At 41.7% G+C, this 26,959-nt stretch overlaps 1 protein-coding gene across 1 annotated transcript in view; it reads right to left on the bottom strand.

The window, feature by feature from the left end:
• Positions 1–26,959, bottom strand: part of LOC109410169 (metabotropic glutamate receptor 1) — a 679,657-nt gene that overhangs the window by 51,711 nt on the left and 600,987 nt on the right. Inside the window, exons 13-14 of the mRNA XM_062845013.1 lie at positions 6,111–6,280; positions 5,887–5,963 (exon numbers count right to left, since the gene is read on the bottom strand). Coding sequence (XP_062700997.1) covers positions 5,887–5,963; positions 6,111–6,280 — 247 coding nt within the window. The remainder of the gene's footprint in view (positions 1–5,886; positions 5,964–6,110; positions 6,281–26,959) is intronic.

Genomic DNA, 26,959 nt, shown 5'->3' with positions numbered 1-26,959 from the left:
ATTACCAAGCGGTGTATGTTCTCTCGTCGAGTCGCATGGTTCACGAAGGAACACAAAGAAGAAACTCCGATATAAACAAGCTGCGGCGATGAGCGGGCATCGCTAAGTGTAACACTTTCCGATGATCGCTCATCGTTGGCTTGGGGCAACTGTGAATAATCGTTATTTTCATCAGTATTTAATGCGTTTTCGCTTTAAAAACGTGAAATACTATTTAATTTAACTGTATTCATGACGTTGCAGGTTGTGTAGTCACAATAAAAAAAGAATTATGGCAATAAAATATTCTTACCGAATGCATCGCTTTCATTAGCGTCATCGAGCATCTTCTCTCTTGATTGCGCTCTCGTATCGAACCGGGCAAGAGAATGAACAGCATTTCGGGGAGCGTTCCCGAGCATGTTGGTTCATGAAATGTTACATTCGCGAATGTATCACTTGCTGAGCATGGACCATTCAGTGGTTCGCGATAAAAATCCACACACTGGTGCTTTCTAATAGCATGACCAGAAAAGAAAACTGGGTGCCTCTTTTAGGCATGACCAGCTGGGTGCTTTCTAATAGCATGACCAGAAATGAAAACTGGGTGCCTCTTTTAGGCATGACCAGCTGGGTGCTTTCTAATAGCATGACCAGAAATGAAAATTGGGTGCCTCTTTTAGGCATGACCAGCTGGGTGCTTTTTAATAGCATGACCAGAAATGAAAACTGGGTGCCTCTTTTAGGCATGACCAGCTGGGTGCTTTCTAATAGCATGACCAGAAAAGAAAACTGGGTGCCTCTTTTAGGCATGACCAGCTGGGTGCTTTCTAATAGCATGACCAGAAATGAAAACTGGGTGCCTCTTTTAGGCATGACCAGCTGGGTGCTTTCTAATAGCATGACCAGAAAAGAAAACTGGGTGCCTCTTTTAGGCATGACCAGCTGGGTGCTTTCTAATAGCATGACCAGAAATGAAAACTGGGTGCCTCTTTTAGGCATGACCAGCTGGGTGCTTTCTAATAGCATGACCAGAAAAGAAAACTGGGTGCCTCTTTCAGGCATGACCAGCTGGGTGCTTTCTAATAGCATAACCAGAAATGAAAACTGGGTGCCTCTTTTAGGCATGACCAGCTGGGTGCTTTCTAATAGCATGACCAGAAAAGAAAACTGGGTGCCTCTTTTAGGCATGACCAGCTGGGGGCTTTCGGAAAGCATGACCAGAAATGAAAACTGGGTGCCTCTTTTAGGCATGACCAGCTGGGTGCTTTCGGAAAGCATGACCAGAAATGAAAACTGGGTGCCTCTTTTAGGCATGACCAGCTGGGTGCTTTCGGAAAGCATGACCAGAAATGAAAACTGGGTGCCTCCTTTAGGCATGACCAACTGGGTGCTTTCTAATAGCATGACCAGAAAAGAAAACTGGGTGCCTCTTTCAGGCATGACCAGCTGGGGGCTTTCGGAAAGCATGACCAGAAATGAAAACTGGGTGCCTCTTTTAGGCATGACCAGCTGGGTGCTTTCAGAAAGCATGACCAGAAATGAAAACTGGGTGCCTCCTTTAGGCATGACCAGCTGGGTGCTTTCTAATAGCATGACCAGAAATGAAAACTGGGTGCATGACCAGCTGGGTGCTTTCTAATAGCATAACCAGAAATGAAAACTGGGTGCCTCTTTTAGGCATGACCAGCTGGGTGCTTTCGGAAAGCATGACCAGAAATGAAAACTGGGTCCCTCTTTTAGGCATGACCAGCTGGGTGCTTTCGGAAATCATGACCAGATATGAAAACTGGGTGCCTATCGTAGGTATGGCCAGCTGGGTGCAATCGGGAAGCATGACCATAATTTGAAACCGTGTGATTTGATTCTTTAAATTTCTCTAGAGTAGAGAAGGGAAAGAATGTAGTAGATGTGATGTAAATAATTAAGAATGTAAAAATTCATTGATATATGTTGAGAGTGTATAAGGTCGACACACTGTGTTTGAAATATTCTGAGAGTGCATGAGAACTGTCAAGCATTGCCTCGAGCTTTTTCGAACACGAGTTCTCCACCTTCCATTGAATGGCGGGACAAGCTTCTCAATGTGTGTGTGTGTGAGATACTCGTTCTTGAATTCGCTGTACGAAAGAACGATAGAAGGAATGAAAATGTGAGAGCGAAAGAGAAAGAGCGCTTCGATCCATTGATGTGTAAGAGGGTATGGTTGCACCTGCTTGGCCGAAGTGGGGTCTGCCCTGGTTGGGGATTCGGTGAACTACTTTAGGAGCGGAAAGACGTGTGTCCGCGTTGTTGTACCGTTTGAGAAGAAACTCGGTTACCACAACGGCTAGGCCAAGGCCAAGCCCTCGAAGGTAGAAGACATGATTCTTCGACGAAGGAGAATTAAGGGAGGCGCTCCGCCGTGAGCGAAACTTAGTCAGTTTAGACTGCGACGAGCTGGTAGCGGTGCTCTCGCGTGCGTGCGATGCAACCATGCCTAGGCGAGTCCACCCTAGAAATGGGAGGCCACCAGCTTACTGGTGGACCGACGCGATTGCGGACCTGCGCCGCGCATGTCTATGGGCTAGGCGGTGGATGCAGTGAGCACGATCAGAGGAAGAGCAAAACGAACGGCGGATGGTGTACGCCTCTGAAAAAGCCACGCTGAAGACTGAGATTAGGGCAAGCAAAAAGGCCTGCTTTGAGGGTCTCTGTCAGTGTGCCAATGCGAATTCGTGGGATGATACCTACAGGATCATGATGACCAACACGAGAGGTGTAATGGCTCCTACAGAGCAACTTCCAGAGATTTTGGAGGGGATCATCGGGGAGATTTTTCCGCGTCATGATCCTAGTCCTTGGACTCCTTTCGTAGGACAGCCGGGACTGGGGCTGGCGATGAGGAGAGAGTCACAGATGTGGAACTTGCGGGGATAGCAAAGTCCCTCAGCGTAGGTAACGGTGTTCCGAAGTAGCTATTGCAGAGGCTCCCGAATTGTTCAGGTCTGCTATGCAGAAATGCCTGGACGAGACAGTTTCCCAGAAGTATCGAAGCGGCAGAGCCTGGTTCTATTGCCAAAGGCGATATGCTTGATCGACACGGCGGAGAAGGTGCTCGAAAAGAGCATCATCAAAAAAAATGTTGAGGTACACCGTGGGTGTAAAATGATCTCTCGAGCAACCAGCTCGGCTTCCGGAAAAGGGAAGGTTGACCGTAAACGGTATCCTGTTGGTTACAAAAACCGCCGATATAGCGCTTCAGCGTAAGAGGAAGGAGATTCGCTACTGTGCAGTAGTGTCTTTGGATGTAAGGAACGCTTTCAGCTTACCTTCGGTAACCACGTTGATTACGCCTGCAAAAGAGTCTCCACAGCTACAGTGGCACTGCAAGCAAGCGTAAGCTTCTGGCTAGTGTCGCCTCGTTCATATTAAGGTATGGCGGCCCGGCTTGGGTCACGGCGCTTTAGTACCAAAAGCTACCGTGATAAGATTGAAAGTACTCATAGGCTATAATGTGCCTGAGGGTTGCGTGCGTACCGTGTCACATGATGCACTCTGCGTGGAAGACATAAAGTACAAATAGCAGAGCATTTGAGGCAGTTCCACCCAGGGTCGTGCAATTTCGAAAGGAAAACATGACGTGCGAAAGCTGTAGCAAATCGTTTCCCATACGAACGGACTGCTGTGATGCTTCATCTCTCACCCAGCAACACACTCGTTCGCTGCTGCTACAGAAACAAGTGTGTATGAAACATGGAATGATACACTTGGATTTTCGTTTCATTTATGAGTCATTGAAATACTTCAACATGCTAAAAACACTATTTAAACCGCATTTTTCAATAGTGGTGCACGCCAATAGAATGATAATTATGTTTTATGAGAGAGGATAACAAATTCGACCACTTAAATCAAATTAATCGGCGCCCATATCCATTGAGAGACTAGCGCGCACCAGTGAGACACTAATGCTCTGCCGGGTGAAGCACAAGCAATGCGACCGGGTGGGAGACTACCGAGTGCTACGATGAGCGGAAAGGTTTTTTTAAACGAAAGAGTGATTAGAAAAATGTATGAAACGGTTTAAGTGACTCATTCAAATGTTGCATGAAAGTGTATCATTGAAACGAAATTGTACGTCCCTGGTTCCACCAAAAGAAAGTGGACCCATAGGTTGATCCCGAGAGTAGATAGTTGGGTTAACAGGCGCCAAGGGGAAGTAACATTCCACCTGACTCAGATCCTTTCAGGCCATGGTTGCTTCCGACAGTATCTTAATCGTTTCGGCCATGCGGTTTCTCACGAATGTCCGGTTTGTGCTGGTTTAGAGGAAACGGCGAAACACGTTTTGTTCGTGTGCCCGCGTTTTCGCGTAATGCGTGATCGCATGCTTGTCACATGTGGAGTGGACATAATTTCGAACAATCTTGTCCAGAGGATGTGTAGGTATGAGTTTGACTGGAATGCCGTTTCAACGGCTATCGTCCACATCGTCTTGGAGCTACAGCGGAGGTGGCGCGTAGACTCGAAGAATGACTAGTGCATACGCTATACAAAAGGTGGTCCAGGGGTTCGAAGTCGGCTACGTATGTCACACCAGCGTCCTGCGGTCCAAATCGACCCTTTATAGCGATTAAGTGGTCGCGGGGAGAACATCCTAGTTGCGTTGCTGTCGTGGCGTTGGTCTACTGGTTTGGATCCAAGCCCGCGGTTTGAAAGGGATCCTCTGAAAGGACGGGGCAGGTGGAGGCCCCATGTCGGCACGTCCTTCTGTGTACTAGCTGATAGGGCCTTACTTGCGGGAAGGTCAAATCGCTGTGCACGCGGTATCAGTTCTTGATACTTCCTGTGCAGTTGGAAGCAGGCGTGGTGTCGACCCTGCCTGCCTTCGGAGGACAAAGAGAGTGGTAAGGTATAAGGACCTCTCGGGAAACTGGCTAAGTGCAGCATGCTACCTTGAGGGACTCCCCAAAGCGAGTCATCGATGTTCGTTACTGCAGGCTACGCAGCTAAGCTTGAGGATGTGATGTGCACAAGCCCCTCTCTGAAGGTTCTTCTTGGAGTCTTCATGGTGGATCACAACAACGATCTTCTTGCTATGCGTTCTCGAGTTGAACGGCTAGGTAATAGTAGTTAGATGAATACTACTATCCCTAGACAGGCAAAAAGTGTTGCTCAACAATGACCCTCTGTAAATTTCAAATTCTGTTCAATTTCTCTTATCGCTCGCTTGCGTATATCTATCCACCGTATTCTTACAGTACTTTCGTTACTCCCTCTTACTTCGAGTAGTTTTAATATCACCAAAAAAAGGAAATTAAAATTAATTATGATAAAGTCATGCGTACTCTTAAAAACCCCCCTCAAACGACCTTTCAAACCACTTGAAGCGCTTCTGAAATGCCTCGAAACGCCACTAAAATCTCCATAATCCCATGGAAACGCTCTTGAAATCCCCGAGATCAATTTGAAATGCTGAACTCCTTGGAACGCCTTTAAAAGGATCCAGAAACCCGCTGAAACGCACTTGAAACGCTCCTGGAATGCTATCAAACGACCCTAAGACCTCTATGAACGCTCTTAAAACGTTCCTGAAATCCCCTGAAACTCTCTGAAATGCCTAGAAACCCCATGCAACGTCCTTGAATTTCAGAATGGGTAAAACTGATCATTTTTGGCATTTGGAAAAAAGCATTCTGCCTTTGAACCACAACATTATTTTTCGTTACTTTCATCTGCTTTGCACCGTAAATTTGATTCCGAGGATTTTTTCCGATCTTTTTTGGAAGGTTTTGTAAAACACACATATAAAACAATGCGTCCCAATCGTTTTCAATGAAACCTTTTCTGTCCCAAAATTCATAAACGTGTCAACCCACGACCCTATACATCGTCAGCTACGTGTAATAAAATCTATAACCTTACCTTCCGGGTGGATCGCCTCTATTGTCAAACTCCACAATGTCGCCCTCGTGCGAGAAGGAAACATTCATGAGGTAGTTCTGTCGAGCCGGTATCCAAAATGGAAGAAATAAAGCAAAGGAGAAAAAAGAGGAAAATTTTATGAAAAGCGAAAATAGTTTCCCTCTTTGCATCGTTGTTGCAAAGCGCGCCCAGCCAGCATTGAAACACATTTTGCAAATTCTTACGAAAAACTGCGTTCCATTGAAGGGGTACATGGCCGAACAGATGCCGCTGCTATTCTGGCCGCACAAATCGCGCTGCAGCGCCTCCAGGGCCCGGGCCATCGTGTAGATGGCTTTGATTACGAAGCTCATCTTGGGCTCCTGTTTGTACCGGTCCGATAGCTTTTCCTTACCTGTGGGGAAGTGGGGGATGAAATGAGAGCTTTGCGGTTACATTTGGGTAAAGGTGAATCGAATTGATTTACAATTAGGATTGAAAAATGTAATTGACGAAAGCTGAAACGATCCGATGATTTGTGGTTTGAATGCTGCGGTTAATGGTTTATTCAAAGCAATTTCAATTATTTATAATGAATTATTGACATATGAGCCAGGGTCAACAATGTAAGGCCCCATAACGATACAACGAAGCCTCTCTTTATAAAGTATTTTTTTTTCGCAGATTCAGATTATTCATCTTTTTTTATACACAGTCATTCTGCAAATAACGGAAAGTAACAAAGGCAATGGTGCCGGTGCGTTTAATGAAGGGGGGGGGGGGAACTTTGGCAGGCAATGAAAGCCTTTCAACTAATAACTGTGGAAGTGCTCTAAGAACACTAAGTTGAAGTGAGGCAGGCCAAGTCCCAGTGGGGACGTAGAGCCATAAAGAAGAAGAAGAAGATTACAAATCGTAGCTTTATATTATGAAAGAAGCTGCCGTTACGCCCGTAGACTTTCGGATCTTAACTCAAGAACAGTTTGGATGACGTAGAACATCTCGACTGAACTGTTATTGCCAATTAACCTTTCAGAAAACTTACTGGACATGATAGATTACAAATTGTAGCGTTATATAATGAAAGAAGTTACCGTTATACCCGTAGACTTTAGAATCTAAACTCAAGAACAGTATGGATGATCTAGGATATTCCGACTGATCTGATATTGTTTATTAACCTTCAGAAGACTTACTGGACATGATAGACTACAAATCTTAGCTTTGTATAATGAAAGAAGTTACCATTAAACCCGTAGACTTTAGGATCTAAACTCAAGAACATGTCGGATGAGTTGGGATATCCCGACTGATCTGATATTGTCTATTAACCTTTCAGAAGACTTACTGGACATGATATATTACAAATCGTGGCTCTGTATAATGAAAAAAAAAAATACCGTTACACCCGTAGACCTTAGGATATTCACTCAAGAACAGTTTGGATGATCTAGGATATTTTTTGACGATTTTTGACACCCCCGTCCCCCCACGTAGCCTGTTTTCTCATACCTAATACATGGTTCGCAGCATACTCCGAGACTCCCCCTCCCCCTAAAATGCTACGTAATTTATGGACGAACCCTTATTGGGCATAATCGATTACAAGTCTTAGCTTTGTAGAATGAAAGAAGTTACCGTTACACCCGTGGACTTTAGGACCTAAACTCAAGAATAGTTTGGATGACCTAGGATGTCCCGACTGATCTGACATTGTCTATTAACCTTTCAGAAGACTTACTGGACATGATAGATTACTAATCGTGGCTCGGTATAATGAAAGAAATTACCGGTATTGTTTATTACCATTTCAGAAGACTTACTGGACATGATAGGATACAAATCGTAGCATTATATAATGAAAGAAGTTACCTTTACACCCGTAGACTTCAGGATCTAAACGCAAGAACAGTTTGAATGACCAAAAATATCCCGACTAATCTGATATTGTCTATTGAGCTTTCAGAGGACTTACTGGACATTATAGATTACAAATCGTAGCTTTGTATAATGAAAGAAGTTACCGTTACACCCGTAGACTTTAGGATCTTAACTCAAGAACAGTTTGGATGATCTAGGATATCCCAACTGATCTGATACTGTTTGTGGAACTTTCAGAAGCCTCACTGGACATGATAGATCACAAATCGTAGCTTTGTATAATGAAATAAGTTACCGTTACACCCATAGCCTCAAGGATCTAAACTCAAAAATAGTTTGGATGACCTTAGATATCCAGAAAAAATATTCTACATAATATTCTACCGTTTTTATGCTATTGAACACCAAAACTACAGAAAAACGTAGAAAAACACCATAATAACGCTTGAAAAAAATCTGGCTTCAAAGGGTTAAAGGCAGGTTCTGGCCCAATATAAGGCTGATTATATGCTTATCCCTCAGACTATCGAAAATGGAAACGAAAATAGGTGTATAATTCCACACTTCTTCTCTCGCTGTCTTTTCTCTCTTTCTCTCCCATTTTTCTTATCTTCACTCTGCGGACGAACTTAAGGGAGACATTGGGGAATTGAATGGGATGGGAGATGGGACATAAGGAGGTTACAAGAGGTTTGTGTGTGTTCAAAGTTTTCAGAGTGAATAAGAAAGAGGCGACAAAAAGGAGCCACAGGATGGATTGAGAGAGGTATTCAAAGTTTCATAGTAAATATGGGAGGCGGATAGGTGGCGTTGGCAAAAGTGGAAAACTTGGGATAGGTGAGTTGAATTGCATTAATAGTGGGTATCAGGAAGGCTTAAGGGGCGGTGGCAAATATTGTGTTAGATCACCATAGGAGATTTTAGGTGGATAGAAAAGAGGGAAGTACTGAAAGGTATTTCAATAAAGGGGAAGCAATGGGATTTTTATATAGGTTTAAGCTTTTTGGGAAAACGTAGAGAAGTTTGTTGATGGGAGAGGTCAATGGGAGTTTTAGAGACAAGGCTTGAATCTGAATGAATATGAATAATGCGATTAGTTATCAACGCCAGCCATCATTACAAACGAACACGCAAAAGGGAATCCAGGAGATCCCATGGGTGTTTCAAGAGGTCCCAGGGGGTTTCAGGGGTTACCTGGTGATCTCTGGAGCGTTTAAGAGGATTTCGAGGGCGCTTTAAGGAGTCTCAAGGGGTATTTCAGGGCGTACTAGGGTGTAACAGGAGAACTCAGGGGCGTTTAAGGAAATCTCAATGGTGTCTCAGGGGATCTCAAAGGGGCTCCAGGAGATCCCAAGAGCGTTTCAAGGGGTCCAAGGTCTCAGGAGCATTTAAGAAGATTTACACGGGGTCTTTGGTTCTGGTATTGTGTGACGAGCCATGTTTTAGGTATGGGAAAATATGCTACGAGGGGAGAGGGGGAGTAAAAAATTGACTAAAAATGCTAGGTCGTTTATGGACGCTCCCTAATACGTCATATCGCCAAACAAATAAATATAAAAGGAACGTTCTCACCAATTTTGAAACGGATTCGTCATCTACGGTAGCCTGAAGAAACACCGCTTGCCCTTTCCGGTCGCCGGGAAGAAGTGGGTCAATGCCTAGGCGTGCGTCAGCCATCGCACGTTCAACTTGAGCTCTTCATTGCTTATCAACTTTGGCTGCTTTTCCTCTTTGAACCGCATCGTCTTAAAAGCACTGCTCCCGATGAACGTGGCACATGAATCTTCTTTCTCTGTCGGCCATCATTGGTCCGGGTTGACCTGAACACGCCAAAGTTAACAAGCACTTGCTCTGGATCTCGGGTGTTCACAAATCTTCAATTGTATGATACGTCCTAAATATTCCTGATGAACCACTTCACTACAGTTTCAATTTCTGGTTTTCAGTTTTGATTTTAACAAAAAATTTACACTTTTATGGGACAATTATTCAGAAACCCATTGACCCTGAAATGCCTTGAAATGCCCCTGAAACCTCCTTAATCCCATTGCCCTTTATATCCCCGTAATCAATTTGAAATGGCACTGAAACTCCTTAGATTTAAGGGTGTTCCTGGAACCTCCTGATACGATCCTACCTGATATACCTCGAAACGCCCCTGGAACCTCCGTTATCATCACAATCAAATTTATATGCCATCTGAAACCGCTTGGAACGCCCCTGAAACTCTCTTAAATGCCATGAAACGCCACTGAAACTCCTTGTGGCGCCCTTTAAGGACAGACTTGTTAGAATCCCAAAATGGCCGCCACAATGGCCGACTTTGGCACCTACTCACGGTTTTGAGTGCGCAAATCTCTTCGTAAACAAAACTAGCGCATCTGATCTTCTTATTTTAAGCTTATTACGAGTGAGTAAGAGCAAAATAATAAAATGCACTGTTATTTGAAGCTTGCTTTTTAAGATTTGTACGTCTGAAATTCTCATGCACGGTTGGAGCGGACTTTTAAGACGTTTGTCCTTAAAGGCTCCTGCGACCCCCTGAGTCGCCATTGCAGCCTCTTGAAACGTCCCTGTAACCCCCTTAATAATATTGAAACATCCCTCAAATCCCCGTAATCTCATTAAAATGCTAACGAAACCTGACGGAGCGCCCTTCAAAGACTCCTGAAATCCCTTGAAACCACTCGAGTGCACTCCTTGAAACTCGCCGTGAGCCACTTGGAACCCCTTATTTTAGAGCTTTATGCACTTCCTGGAAACTCTCTTGGCCCCATCTCGAATGCCCAGGAGCAAGACGTGTTTCTGCTAACTAGGTTTCCTCCATCCCTGACATAATTTATGCACAAATTTCCCTCTTTTTATGCCCTATTAAATTTATACACCCCAGGTATCAGGTATCAGTAGGTCGGCTCTAGAGGCACGTTCTCCTCCATTCGGGAAATTTGTGCCATCGCCATGAACACGAGCCTATTCATCATTTACCTGACGGAGAAGGGAAGGAAAAAGGATAGGACATGGGAAAGGACAGGTAAGGGAATAGGATCGTCATACTCGCAAAAGCGTACCACAATGGGTCCTGAAAAGGACACTGTAATAACGCATAAGCGTGCCACAATGGGTTCGAACAGCGCCCTGAGAAGGGCACTGTGATAATGCATAAAGCGTCAAGAGAGCCTATAGCTCTTTACCACAGCGGGTCAAGAACAACAGAACGTCCTGAAGATTCAGGTTTCTGAAGTCAGTTTCACTTAATAAGTGTTTCCCGAGTACTCGGAAACGCAATTGCGCAAAAACCGGACAGTTACATATTAAATGATACGAAGTTCCATAATCGGATTCACAGCTATCACATGCAAATGAATCAGCTTGCTGAATATTCGCCATGTGATAACTGAGTCGGCATACACGGTGTGTTGAAACAGGATTATTATCGCACTTTCATGAACCTAAAATATTTTTTCGTTATAAGTTAGCCTTAGCTGTATATATCAAGATTCTGGAGGTTAAAAAATCTTTCATCGGGGAAAATTAAAATAAATTCGATTTTAGTAGTTTACCACTTTTCCCACATGATAAGATATTACGCAAATCTGATGAACCTAAACTCCGCTAGAAAAAGTCCTCTTTCGATTAATAAATTTGAAACCATTTAGAGAGAAACGAATGTAATAGTCTTTACAACGAGTTTAATTTTTTTTTTTGGCGTTCGTTTCATGTGTCTAGCCCACTACAGTCTGCCGAAAGTCATAAATAATAAAAGTCTACATTTATTCCATTTGCCTGGCACATAGATATTTGTAATGGAGGTAAACAAATACTTCCGATTAGTGCGACTCATACATTTGAGGAAGCGCCATACACCTGTGACTCGTAGCATTTGCAGCACATACTCGTCATGTGCTAATTTGCCTGAAATGTTGGGTATTAGTTGCACATACTTTGCATGCCAAACCATATAACGATACACCTAAACGACGATCACACGGCCACGCAAGATGCTTCGATTGGGAAATCATTAACCTTCCTTTTGCATCACGTTGGCAGCAGCTCGCTGACGTAATATACGGTTTGGGTCAAAAATGACCCTAATACCAAAGGAGGGTTAAACGAATATGGTGACTTAATCGCGCGTATTTTTTAACATTCATGTTAACTGTACATTTACTTATTTTGAGCTAGTTTAGCAGAAATACTGATATCTCTTCGAATATAATAAGAAGTTTTATGTATATTGTGCTCTGATTTTGCAGGGCTCGATGTTTTACTAACAAGTGAAAATTCATCCTATGAATACTTTTGTTTGCATGTAGGACACATAAGGCCGATTTCTTCATCCTGGCTTAAGGTTTAACTATATGGGTATGCCTGGTTTACCGGTTAATCCGAGGTGAAGAAATCAGCCCTTAGAGAATAGCTTTTGATTATTCTTTCGGCACACGCCCTTGATACACGTACTTTAAGGTAAGCATATGTAATCACTTTTTTATTGTGAAATCAATCAATGTTTGATTGAAACAGTTTTAGATTTGATGATGATGAACCTGGGAATGTTTGTGCAATACATGTACGTAAATAGAAAATCGGATTAAGTACGCGACACTAAAGATGACCTAACAATTGCGGTCGAAATACGTATCCATCAAAGAATGCAAAATCGTAGTGCAATTAAAAGGAACAGTTCTTAGCTCTATTTTCTTTTTTACTTAGTTTCAGATATGTATGTTCATTGTTGTTTATACTGAGAACAAATTTAACTAAATCTACAGATAAAATGAAAATTGAAAATGTAGAACAATATTAAGAAGACATTAATGCTCTGGGAATGTCATAAAATATATTAAAAAAAAACAAGAACAGTGATGTGTAAAGCGAGGCATGATTGACGCAATTTGAGGTTTTAATACAACTTTTTAAGAACTGTTATTAGTTATTTTATGCTTTATTTCGGAATCATTGAATAGATTTTGATTGCTAAATAGTTATAACATATAGAATATGGTTGGAAGGTATCGAGTGTACGGGTGACTTTTTAATTCGTTTTTATCACATTTCTCCCCATACTAAATCTGTTGTCAACCTCACTTTGCAAAAATGAAGAGATTTTACTTGGGAAAAAGAAACTTTATTTTATGCAGTCATAACATTGAAACCATTAAAATACATGAAGTGTTTATCAAGACCAAAGTGACTTATAAAATAAAACTACAGATAACCCAGTCGAACATAGAAAAAAAAATCACTGTACAAGACTATCATTATTAAAATTCACCAGATTACTTGCAAATTGATATGTTTCCAATATATTCTAGGCTTATACCATAAGATGTCATTCACATTGACATATATTAAGCATGCGTTGCATTCGGTAAATTTTTAATAAAAACTTGTGATGTTTTGTAAAAGATTTCAATACAATTTCTATAATTATTCTTGACTAAATAATTGTTTGGTTAAAAAAAATGTTATGACATTCAAATCGCTTAGCATGACTAGATAATATCACGTTTACCCGCTGTTTCTTCTTGCCCCACCCGTTTTAACTTGGCCCGGTTTGCCTTATTCTAAACCAAATGTTGAATAATTATTTTTGAATGCATCAATATAATATAACAACGCCAATCTTATGTATTTTGCGTCAACTTTTTGTTGTTTGAGACTCAACAGCCCACTTAACCCTAAAGGTATCATAATTTTAAGATTTTGTATGGGCAAAAGTCCTCAACAGATCAGAGGCAGAACTTTTATAAATGAGTCATGCGCGCTCAGTATAGTCGACTCATACTTTTTGGCAAATATCCATGTGGATGTGGTTTGACATGCAAAGTATGTGCAACAAATAACCGCCATTTCAGGCAAATTAGCACATGAAGGATATGTGCTGCAAATTGTATGAGTCTCAGGTATATGGCGCTTCCTCAAATATATGAGTCGTATTAATGGGAAGTATTAGTTTACCTCCATTACAAATATCTATGTGCCAGACAAATGGAAGAAATGTAGACTTTTATGATTTATGACTTTCGGCAGACTGTAGTGGGCTGGACACATGAAACAAACGCCAAAAAAATATAACTCGTTGTAAAGACTTTTACATTCGTTTCTCTCTAAATGGTTTCAAATTTATTAATAGAAAGGGGACTTTTTCTAGCGGAGTTTAGGTTCATCAGATTAACGTAATATCTTATCATGTGGGAAAAGTGGTAAACTACTAAAATCGAATTTATTTTAATTTTCCCCGATGAAAGATTTTTTAACCTCCAGAATCTTAGTTTATACAGCTAAGGCTTACTTATAACGAAACAATATTTTAGGTTCATGAAAGTGCGATAATAATCCTGTTTCAACACACCGTGCGCAGTGGCCAGTCAATGCTTTGACCAGCATGCTGCAATTCTGCTTTGACAGATTTGTTAGATACTTTGCCACCCCTAGAGATGGCTCAGTACAATACAATTTTGTTTGACGACATGACTCCAAACTATTCCAGTATTGTTTGTGCTGAGTGGCAGCCCAGGTGTCAATCTGAAGCTTCACCCAACATTTGGATACCGGAATAGCTGGCTCAGGGCCAATGAAGTCATGTGATGCTCCAGTGCGAGCTAACTCATCAGCCAATTCATTTCCAGCGATGGAAGAATGGCCAGGTACCCATACAAGGTGAACAGCGTTTGCCGAATTCAGCTCCTCAATTTGAGTTCGACAAGCGATAACTATCTTTGACCTGGAGTTGGCCGAAGCAAGTGCTTTAATAGCAGCCTGGCTATCTGAACAGAAGTATATTACTTTGCCCATTACGTGCTGCTGAAGTGTTGATTGCACTCCGCACATAAGAGCAAAGATTTCGGCCTGAAAAACGGTGCAGTGTTTGCCAAGTGAATAAGACTGATACAGCCTTAGCTCACGAGAATAAACACCAGCACCTGCACGACCTTCGAGAAGGGAGCCATCAGTGTAACATACGATGCCGTCTGAAATACTTCTCTCCAGATAACCACATGTCCACTCTTCCCGGGAAGGGAATTTCGTGGAAAATGTCCTATATGGAAAATTACAAGCAATTGTAAGATCACTTGGAGCAAGGACAACTTTGTCTCAATTCACCAAAAGTGGAAACAACGAGGTGTGTTGAACTGCGGTTCACAGGAGTTTCCTCTAGTAAACCGAGTACCCATAGACGGTAAGTGCAAGAAAGTGCTTCTTGTTTGAGATGAATGTGTAGTGGGGCAACGTCAAAGAGAACTTCGAGCGCTGCCGTGGGAGTTGAAGAGAACGCTCCAGACATCGCCATTAAGCACATCCTTTGGAGATGGCCTAACTTTGATTGGACCGTTCTCACTTCGCCCTTTTGCCACCACACAAGACATCCAATATTGGACGAACAACAGTTATGTAAATCCATTTGATATACTTGGGTTTAAGACCCCAAGTTGTACCAAAGGTTCGCCGGCATTGCCCGAAGGCCATAGAAGCTTTCTTGATTCTGAACTCAACATGAGGTGTCCAGGAAAGCTTGGAATCAAGAATGACTCCAACGTACTTTACCTGTTCAGTCACATTGATTTCAGAATCAAAGAGACGTAAAGTTCGAACACCATTACGGTTTCGCTTTTCCGTGAAAAGAACAATAGATGTTTTACTCGGATTTACCGAAAGGCCATATTGGCGACACCAACCCTCAACTACCTGAAGAGCGTTTTGCATCAGGTCGAAAAGGGTGCTGATGCACATACCGACTAACAATGTTAGGTAGTCGTCGGCAAAACCATAAGTAGGAAAACCGCTATTATTGAGTTGCCTCAATAGCGTATCTGCTACGAGATTCCATAAAAGTGGTGATAAGACTCCCCCTTGGGGGCATCCACAAACACTCAATTTCCTAATCGCCGCTTGACGCAATGTCGAGAAGAGATGTCGGTTTTTGAGCATTTGGTGAATCCAATTGGAAATCATTGGAGATATACCATGACCCCGTGCGGCTTCCAATATGGCATCGAAAGGCACGTTGTCAAAGGCACCCTCGATATCTAAGAAAACACCCAAGCAGGATTGCTTTTGAGCGAATGCCTTCTCGATATCGTAAACAACTTTGTGTAAAAGAGTCACAGTGGACTTTCCAGATTGGTAAGCATGTTGGTTCACATGAAGAGGCACATTGGCCAGATGAACATCACGGATGTGATGATCGACTATGCGTTCTAAGCATTTCAGAAGAAAAGAGGTCAAACTGATAGGTCTGAAGCTCTTTGCTTCTTCATACGACGCACGACCCACTTTCGGAATAAACTTTACAGTTATATCCCGCCAGGATTTGGGAATATACCCTGTAGCAAAACTGCAAACAAGTAGTTGTTTCAAAACATGTTTGAAATGATCAAATCCCTTCTGAAGCAAAATAGGATAAATCCCATCTGCCCCAGGAGATTTGAAAGGAGCAAAGCTATTAAGTGCCCATTCAATCGATTCTAAAGTTATGATACTCCGAGCCGAAGCTAAAGAATCATAACTACAAGAAAAGACATCAGGTTCATCCGAAGATGTAATATCCACACATCCGGGGAAGTGTGTACTGAATAAACATTCTAAAACTTCCTCATCAGAGGAAGTGAAATCACCATTTGGCAAACGAAGTTCGTTCACTTGAAAATCCTTAGATTTTGCAAGGATTTTGTTCAATCGACTGGCTTCACTCAGACTGGAAACATTTGTACAAAGGTTTTTCCAGCCGGATCGTTCAGCAGACCGAAGAGCTTTCTGGTAGGCCTTGCGAGCCGACCTGAAAGCCTCCGATCCAGCCGAACGTCGTTTGTTCCAACTCTTTCTACATTGTTTCCTGAGCTTCGCCAGATCGGAGTTCCACCAAGGGGTCCTCTTGTGGTCTTCACAGACCGCAGAGGGCAGGCTTCTTCAAAAGCTTCCATGATGAAGGCCGTTGTAGTATCAACGGCATCATCTAAATCACTTGGAGTGTCAATTGATGGTGAGTATCCATCAAATTTGGCTGCAACCAAATCGGTAAAGAGATCCCAGTTGTTTGACCGGGGATTCCTGAAACGCAAAGTTTGCGAAGTAACATTCACATGTTCAAACAAGATGTAACGATGGTCAGATAAAGATTCTTCATCTGACACATGCCAATTGGTCAGCTCATGACTAATTCTGCTAGAGCAAAGCGTTATGTCTAACACTTCCTCTCTACCAGATACCATGAAGGTTGGGCGGTTGTCTATGTTAAGTAATCCAAGATCTGTACTACTTAAGTATTCCATCAAACTGGAGCCTCTCAAATTGATGTCTGAGCTGCCCCAGATTCTATGGTGAGCATTAGCATCACTACCAACAATTAGCGGAAGGCCTTTTGAAGTGCAGTATGCAATGACTTGCTTGAAAGCATCCGTAGGGGATGGTTCATCATGCGGTAAATAAACCGAACAATAAATTTATTAAATTTATACACCCCAGCCAATGGCATAAAAAAAGTTTCAGTGTACACCGATGAAGATGTGGCGTTCCTAGGATTTATCAGTGGGTGTTTCTAGAGGGTTTCAATGGGGCTTCTGGCCATGCTTCTATCAAACCCCCTGATACTTGCATTAAAATCACCAGAAATTTCTCAAAACTCCCATGGAACCTCCTGAAACATCCTCCCTTAAAATTAAACCCTATGTTGACCAATTGCCGAAATCCCCTTATGGTTTCTCCCACACTTTTTCTAATACTCTTTTGAAACTCCCGTGAAAGCTCCTTACCCCCTCCCCTCTCTCCACCAAAAAGTCCTTTGAAACTCGCCTCAGCTCCTCGTGAAACTTTCCAAAGCCCCCTGAAGCTTTGCTGAAACTCTGATAAAATGGCTTTGAAACTGGCTTATAATAGAGTTACGACAGCGCAAGTTTTGGTTGTATAGAAGTTTATTTTACGTAATTCTAACATTGTGTTAAAATTACGTAAAATAAACTTCTATACAACCAAAACTTGCGCTGTCGTAACTTTAATATAACATGTGTGTTACTTGGGTTTGAAATCTTCCAGAACCACCTAACCCCGGAAATATATCGAAATCTTCAAGAAACTCTGAAACTCCTTGAAAAGCTCCTGGAACTATCTGAGACCCCGTAAAATTCCTCTAGAAACCCTCTGAAAGCTTCTCCAACCGCAATTGAAACTCTTTGCGGCTCTCCTTCACGAAACCCTCACGAAAGCTCCTTAAAACTCCTCCGAGAGCTCCCTCTGAAGCTTCTGAGAAACCACTTGAAGCCCTTTGAATTCATCAAAACCCTCATTAAATCCGTCTGAAACTCATCTGGAACCAATTTGAATCTGCTGAAGCCCTGAAACTCTACTGAAACCCCATGAAACCCCCTGAAATGTTCCTGAAATCCACCTGAGGCACTCTAAAGTTCCTCTAAAATCCTTCTGAAACTCACTTAAAGGCCCCTATAATCACCATGAAGCCACTCTCGAAAACCTTATGAAACCACTTTAAAAGTCCCTCAGAACCCCCCCCCCCTCTCTTCATGGAACCTAATTGCATCCTTTGCCTCCCCCCTTAAAACTCTCTTAAAATTCCCATGGAACTCCTCTTCTTACCTGTTTTACATCTATTATACTCCCATAATTCCTTTTCCCACCTAAACACCCACTGTTCCTTACACTGTCTTCAAATTCGTCGAAAGGTAATCAATCATTCTAATAACGTAAGAAACTTTTCAACATATAATAACCGCTAAAATACATGTTTAAAATTAAGTTTCTACCAGTTTTTCTTAAGACTGCACCTCTGTGCTACGGTAAAAAGACCCGGACCATGCTCAAGTGGGATGTACAAGCATACGGAGTATTGAAGCGATTTTTGCGTTCTACAGCGAATCCAGCATCTTAAACAACTATTGTTACTGTTGCTTCAAATAGCTATTTACAGCATCCGCTATATTTTTACTCCACTTTTGGCTTTAAATCACATATGTTTAGGAAATATATCAGTCCTCTCAGCTCCAAAGACACATTCCACGCACTTCTAAGCCAAGGGTGTGAAATTTCAAAGTGATTGTTTTGCCCCAAGCTTTCCAGCATATGAAAAAGGGTAGGTTCAATCTTAGGAAAATCATTTGTTTTATTTAAAATTTGACTGGTAACGTATTTAAACAGCTAGGTGAAGTAATAGCATTTTACGTAAGAAAAATGAAATTTTTCATTGATAATTTTCAAATATGGCTGCTTGCATGTTGAAGTTTGAAAACATTATACCTATTTTTTGTTAATGTAGTATAATAATGTATATTTTATACACCAAAAGGTAACTTTTGATACAAATGGGCTTTAACAAGTTTTAAGCACTTTTTGCAATAGCCGCAATTTAATGGTGTCCCGTTACGAAAATAGCACATTTGTTGTAATAACGAATTTATTACGAACTCTAGAAAAATAATTTTCTGGATTCTCTTAGTATTCGTGGAGACCTTTCTTCCAACATAAGGGTTACCTTGATCGACGCGTTATCTTAGGCGTTACAATGGGTACGTAGAGATGGTGTCCCGTTACGAAAATTTTAAAGACTTTCATAAGTGGATAAATAATTAGCCAACCACATATCGTAAATCATGGTGTGGAAAAAATCGTATATTTTCATATATTGAATCAGAATCGTATAATAATATGTATGTTTGTTGACAATGATTGCGTAAAATCGCACTTCATGCCAAATTAAATTTCAATTGCGATTTTGTTTCATATAGTCGTCTCCGATCATAAAAGGTGCGAGATACTATCGGTAGGATCGCACAGAATCGGATAGAATCGTGAAAAAAAACATACATTCTTAGTGTCAAGCTGCAAGTTCGCTAGCATCGTATATATGATTTCTTTGAATCGTGGAAATCGTCGCTTCACATCGTATATGAATCTGCTAAATCGAGCTTGCTACCTAAAGGTATGATGTAAATCAGTGAAATCGTATACAACTATAACAATGTTGTATATGGATCGTTTGCGTCACACTTGCGTCGTATACGAAGTGAATGAAATCGTAGAAATCGTATATTCATTTTTATAGTCGCATATGATTGTTACTGTACTTTTAATAGTCGAATCTTAATCTCGGAAATCGCAAATGGTTTTGTTTACATATTTGTATGATGGAGAAAAAAAAGGGTATTCATCACAAATTTGTATTTTGTTGTTGTTGACACATTCCAACCATGGTAGCAAAAATTTTAACCAAATATATAGGTTTTCATACTAGCAGATGACTTACAATAAGTGATGTATAGATTCCAACAACGATGTGAATTCCGGGCCTCTTTCAGGGCACCACTTTTGGTGCCACTCAATGCATAACAACAACGCTCCCACCACAAGTCTCGCACCGTATCATGCTAATTTTTATTCGTTTCATGCCATTCACTTTGAACTCTCTATTTTCAACTTGGCAATATAGCCAATAGAGATAACGCGCAGCTCTCAATCAAAGGACCTAAGTTCGATTCCCACTGAACACCAATTGTTTTTTTTTATTTGAAAACCTTGAGTCGTATATTGGTACTCTCAATCGTAATAAGATCATGCATAATCGTATATTTAGACGGATAAAATCGGCGAAATCGTAGAAATTTTTCGAGAAATCGTAAATTATGTCGGACGGAATCGTAGTAATCGTATATATGTTTCGATATGGCCTCCACTTTAGTATGTATATGCCTGTTTCAGGCATTGAATACGATTTCTTTGGTGTTATATATGTGTGACTATTTCAGTTGCAATTTCGATATAGCAACCAAATTGCTGACTGAGAAGTTTCGTTTCATCTAATATTTACCCCAAAAAACGTTACCATGATGAAATGATATTATAGGGTGTATGTATTTTCATTATCCTTCTTGGTGTAACGCCCCTACTGGAACAAAACCCGTTTCTCAGCTTAGGAAAACTACGTAAACAAAGGTATTTTGGTGGATCAGCATAACAAGTGATATTTTATGAAGTTTTGTGGTGACAACATACTCTTTAAATGCTATAACCTTTTTAACATGTACTATAAATTACCATGATGATAAAAAGGTTTAAAGAATCATGTGTGGCTCTGTGGTCGTGCGGCTAGGGTCACCAAGCTCTTAGTCGCATCGTGCTGAGGAGCGCGGGTTCGATTCCCGCCGCAGCTGTCAGGAAAAGTTTTCGGCTGTGCCACTGGGCGTTGCATGCTAGTCCGTTGTCTAGTGTCGTGCTTCCTTCAAAGGGCGAAAAGCTCACTGGAAGCATTGAACGTGTCCGTGTCTTGTATCGTTACTGGTTGTCGTTAGTTAAATATCAACGGAAAGCCCCCATAATCCCATCCCTTCTAAAAAAACATTGTTCTCTCAAACCTTGACCAAACGGCGAGTTTAACGGTTCCCCAAAACTAACATAGTATAAAGGAAAAATCCCCTAAAAATGTAAAATTTATTTCAAATGAAATTGGCTCCTTTATTCCCAAGGCGCATGAGCCTTCAAATAAAGGTTTAAAGAAACATGCGACATATGCTTGAAAAGACTGTTCTGAATGAATGTACTGTAGATATGTATCATTGAATCTTCTTCGGATCATTATAATGTAGAATGTGGAAAAACCGCTAAGATAGATACTCCGCACAATCAGAGTTTTGGAGATAACCTCCCGATAACACATTTTAAAAATGCTGGCATTTCGTCAATTTTCCTCCGATTTTTTTTAAGTCTCCCTTGATCGATCATAAATTGGTGCTTATTTATTACACTCAAGTGGCCATGTAGTATGCGGAACAATTCCGGATATATTCCGGATTCTACTGGGGTCAGGGGGTGGGGAAAGGGTCTATTTTGCCAAATGGCTAAAAGTGATTATTTCGTGTGTGTTATTGTGTTTTAGAGGCACTAGTAGAACCTGCTCCAGGTGTTACGGAGCGGCCATATCAGTTGATACATACTTAAGTCAGCTCCGTATGTTTTGGTTGGAAACCAGAAATGTCCCCGATGACACCCCCGTGGAACCTGTGCTATATGTTCCGGGGTGACCATATTAGTTGATACATACTTCAGTCTATCGTTTCTGACTCAGTCATTCGAAATCATGAAGATTGATATGCCGCACGGCATGTTTAGGTTGAAAATCAGAAGTGTCCCCAATGAGGCCTCGCGGAACTTGTCACGGGGATCCGGATGGGCCAACTTATTCAAATCTGGTTATAGCAGTTGTGTTTCACTGTTTGGCTGAAAACCGATGGGTCAAACACAACAACACACAAAATAATCACTTTTAGCCATTTTGACAACCCCCTGACCCCAGCACAACCCGGAATATCGCCGGAATGGTTTTGGATATTGCATGGCCACTTGAGTATAATAAACTAGCACCAATTTATGATCAAGTGAGGGCGACTTCAAAAAAATCGGATGAAATTTGACGAAATGTCAGCATTTTGAAAATAAGTTGTCGGTATCGGGTACGTATAGGTTAAATAAATCTCGAAACAGGTTCCCCAGGGCTCATTCCGATGGTCACTGTAGGGCCAGAGCGGGTTTGAAGGCCTATTTGTGTCCTGCCGGACAGCTACTATCTGTCTGAAAAACATTGCCGAAGACACCAACATTCTATCTAGCAAAACATTTGATCTACAACCAGATGTCCTTAGCCGTAACGGGACACCATTTGCAGAACACTGTTTTCACGCGAGCGTAACGCTGCGCTCCCAAAACTAAATCAAGAATATTTCCAAAACTATACATTTCTCAGTAAAACTCACTTCGGCAAACTTGTTCACATCAATCCGAAGAAGAAATGTCTAGAAGACTCTTTTATTCAAAACTTCATTACAGAGCTGATATACGCATTTCAGTTTGAAAATTTTAAAAACAAGATTTCTGCGATGGTGTCCCGTTACGAAATGTAACATGTTATATCATGTAAATTGGAACCAAAACCCCATAAAACAAGTATTGCACCAGAAAGTACATCTAATAGGCTTGTTATAAAACCTGTTAAACCATATGGTCATGAACATTATATTCGATTGCAGACGTCATTTGTTCACGAAAGTTAGTTCCTCGCGGTGTCCCGTTACGCTGGAATGTGTCCAAAGGTTAAATAATTTAAAAATTGATAATAATAATGATACAAAGATCTTAGGGGACTTCAGCTAGCCTAGTTGTATAGGCTGGATCGCCATTCCGGAGACGGCGGGTTCAATTCCCTTTCCGATCGGGGAAATTTTCTCGACTATAGTGTATTATTGTACTTTTTTTTATTTTACCTGTATTAACCCTCGAGCGATCGCGCTGTTGTATTTTGTACAACACGTTGAAAAAATCTCGCTTTTTGTACTCAGCATTAGCGTGGTGCTGACGCAGGTAATCAACCGCGCGAGTTACGGAAGGTCATCGAAATTTTTAGCCCTGAGCTAGTTCATCTCGGGACCCACATTTTACTTCCCTTCCGAAGGAAGAACTCACATTTTGCGAGTTTGTCGGGAGTGGGATTCGATCCCAGGTCCTCGGCGTGATAGCCAAGTGTTCTAACCATCACAACAGATCCGTTCCACTATTATTGTACTAGCCTCACAATGTACAAATTGATGTAATGGCAGGCAAAGAAAGCCCTTCAATTAAAAACTGAAGTGCTCAAAGAATACTAAGTTGAAGCGAGGCAAGCCAAGTCCCAGTGGGGACGTAGAGCCATAAAGAAGAAGAAGATACAAAGATAAAGAAGCAGTTCGAGTTCCTGGACGCGAATGCCAGCTCATCTGGTAAAGTGTTTTTAATAAAATATAATAATAATAATAATAATAATAATAATAATAATAATAATAATAAAATATAATAATAATAATAATAATAATAATAATAATAATAATAATAATAATTCTAGGGACAATGGAAATTCGCGATTTCGCGGAAGCCGCGAAATCCGCGAAATTGGGTCTTGCACGCGAAATTTGTAATATCCCGCGAAATGCCGCGAAATCTGGCAAATTTGAGAAAACACCCTACAAATTTCCATTATTTTCAAACTTTCAAGCAGAATTCGGCATTGAGCTTTTGGCAGTGCAGAGTAATTTACGATTCCTTATCTGCATGATACAAATTAATTGCATTTTATATCTATGCTCTTATCTGGTTTTATTTGTTACTTTTTTGATGAATTTATGATAACGCTTCATAAAATCAAACAAATTGTTCATTTGGCCTGAAAAATCAAGTTTCTCTCAACAAAACGGTCAAAAATGTGAGTCCGCGAAATTGCCACGAAATTCTCACTGGTGGCCCGCGAAATTTGAGAAATTTTGCCGCGAATTTCCATTGTCCCTAATAATAATAATAATAATAATAATAATAATAATAATAATAATAATAATAATAATAATAATAATAATAATAATAATAATAATAATAATAATAATAATAATAATAATAATAATAATAATAATAATAATAATAATAATAATAATAATAATAATAATAATAATAATAATAATAATAATAATAATAATAATAATAATAATAATAATAATAATAATAATAATAATAATAATAATAATAATAATAATAATAATAATAATAATAATAATAATAATAATAATAATAATAATAATAATAATAATAATAATAATAATAATAATAATAATAATAATAATAATAATAATAATAATAATAATAATAATAATAATAATAATAATAATAATAATAATAATAATAATAATAATAATAATAATAATAATAATAATAATAATAATAATAATAATAATAATAATAATAATAATAATAATAATAATAATAATAATAATGGCGCTTGAGCCAAGCTATTTAGCACTGTACTTGGAGTAAATGCCAATGCAGAACCCGTAGCTTCCGGGAATGAAAGCACACCCATATGGAGACACGAGCTAGACGAAATAGAAGAATGCGATCGCCCGAGGAGGGAGCCCTTACTGGAGCTGGTCCTGGAACGGGGGACAGAGCGAGCGGCCAGCGGCTGGAAGAGGAAGTGGTGCAAGAGCGGCCTTCCAGTCAACGGGCACAGCCCGTACCACGAACGCAGAGCAGAAACGGCAGCAATAGCAATCACCAAGGCCATGCTGCACCTGCCAATGTTGCTGTGGCTGATCGACGTCAGTCACTCACGTTAGCAGGCGGCCGACGGCAGCGGATCATGTGGACGAGGGAGATGAATATGTACGTGATTCGCTGCTATTTTGTCTGCACGAGGATGGAGACGGACATGTCCGGCAGATCAGGGATGCTGGAAATGTTCAACGAGAGATTCCCTCGCTTTGCGAACCAGCTTGACTTGAACAAGCTGTACACACGACAGCGAGCAATTATGTCTCATAATATGCTCACAGCTGCAGAAGTGGAGTGCATCAAGCTGGAAGCGCAGAGGGAATTGGGAGAGGAGAGGACAAGATCGAGCGATACGTCGAGAAGGAGTTCTGATGGGCTGGATGCATCGAACGCGAGTGAGAGTCGTGATACGACTGCACCCACTGCTCCAGGACCAACAGCGGATATGCAACGACAGCAACTACGAGACGAACTAGCGCTCCACATGGCCACAGCAGTCACGCAGTTCCGTGGAACAGACCCCATGTCCCGGCACCGAATACCAAAGCTGCGGAATTCCTATCGGTTAACAAGTGCAGTAAGCATCCTAAACCAGGATATTTTGCCACAGTACTTGGAGGTCGTACAGCACCTTGAGGATCTGCAGTTTACGGTGTATTCAGCTGCGGTGGCTGTTGTCAAGACGCTGGGACTGCGGACGCGCCCGCAAGGCGACGGTGAAGGTCGCACACGCCCCAGCACACAGAAACCCGCGTGGATGCGACGTTTGGAGAACCGGATCGCCACATTGCGGACCAAGATTGGTCGATTAACACAGTACAAGCAGGGGAATCGATCAACGAGGCTAGTTCGTTATGTTGCTGAAATTGTGAAGCCCGCAGAACTCCGAGATCTCACAGAAGTCAACATTACGGAGATCCTCGACACCCATGTACAGCGGTTGAGTGCTCTTGCGAAACGACTGCGGCGTTATGGAGAATGTTCGAAGCGGAAGGAACAAAACCGGATGTTCAACATTAACGAAAGAGAGTTCTACAACTGCATCCGAAACGACAAGCCTGACTATGGAGAAGGCCTTCCGGAGATTGGCGAAGTCACACAGTTCTGGGCCAATCTATGGGAGAACCCTGTCCAGCACAGCGACGATGGGATGTGGTTGGCAGAAGAAGAGCGACAGTGTAATGGAGTTGGAGACATGACCGCGGTCGTAGTAACCGCTCAGGATGTACGCGAGGCTACCCGGTATACCAGAAATTGGGCTGCACCAGGACCCGATTTCGTGCACAATTTTTGGTATAAAAAGCTCACGACGATCCACGGGCGGATGGCGGAATGCTTCAACATGGTGCTAGAAGACCCCACGCAGCTACCAGAGTTCATTACCAGGGGTATCACTTATCTTCTGCCGAAGGACCAAAACACAGCTGACCCAGCAAAGTACAGACCAATAACGTGTCTTTCGAGTCTGTACAAAGTGTCGTCGGTGATAGCGAGGAGGATACAAACCCACTGCGATGCCAACAACGTGATGACCGAAGAACAAAAAGGGTGTCGCAAAAACACGCAAGGCTGCAAAGATCAGGTCATTATAGATGCAGTCATTGTGGGTCAAGCCACCGATAAGCAGAGGAACCTGAGCATGGCGTACATCGACTACAAGAAGGCGTACGACTCAGTGCCGCACTCGTACCTTCTTAAGGTGCTGCAGTTGTACAAGGTAGACGGGAACATCATCAGGCTGATGCAACACGCGATGGGGATGTGGAGCACGTCCCTACAAATCACCGACGGAACAGCTGTGTTGCGGTCCAGAACTCTCAGCATCAGGAGGGGGATATTTCAAGGCGATACCTTCAGTCCGCTATGGTTCTGCCTTGCAATGAACCCCCTCAGCAGAGCACTCAACCAATGCAACTATGGCTACCAACTGAAAAGTGGGGGAAGGAGTACAAGAATAACCCACACCTTCTTTATGGACGACCTGAAGCTGTTTGCGGAATCAGTACAGAGGCTGCATCAACTGTTGCAGCTTGTGACGGTGTTCAGCAACGACATCCGGATGGAGTTTGGAATTGACAAATGTCGGTCAGTCCATCTTCGCCGGGGTCAAGTAGTGGACGCCAGCTGTTTCCGCGTCAACGAACAGGAG

The sequence above is a fragment of the Aedes albopictus genome, chromosome 1 (assembly GCF_035046485.1).
Source record: "Aedes albopictus strain Foshan chromosome 1, AalbF5, whole genome shotgun sequence".
Lineage (NCBI taxonomy): Eukaryota > Metazoa > Arthropoda > Insecta > Diptera > Culicidae > Aedes > Aedes albopictus.
Note: the sequence above shows the minus strand (reverse complement) of the source record. Positions and strands in the feature narration are given on the sequence as shown.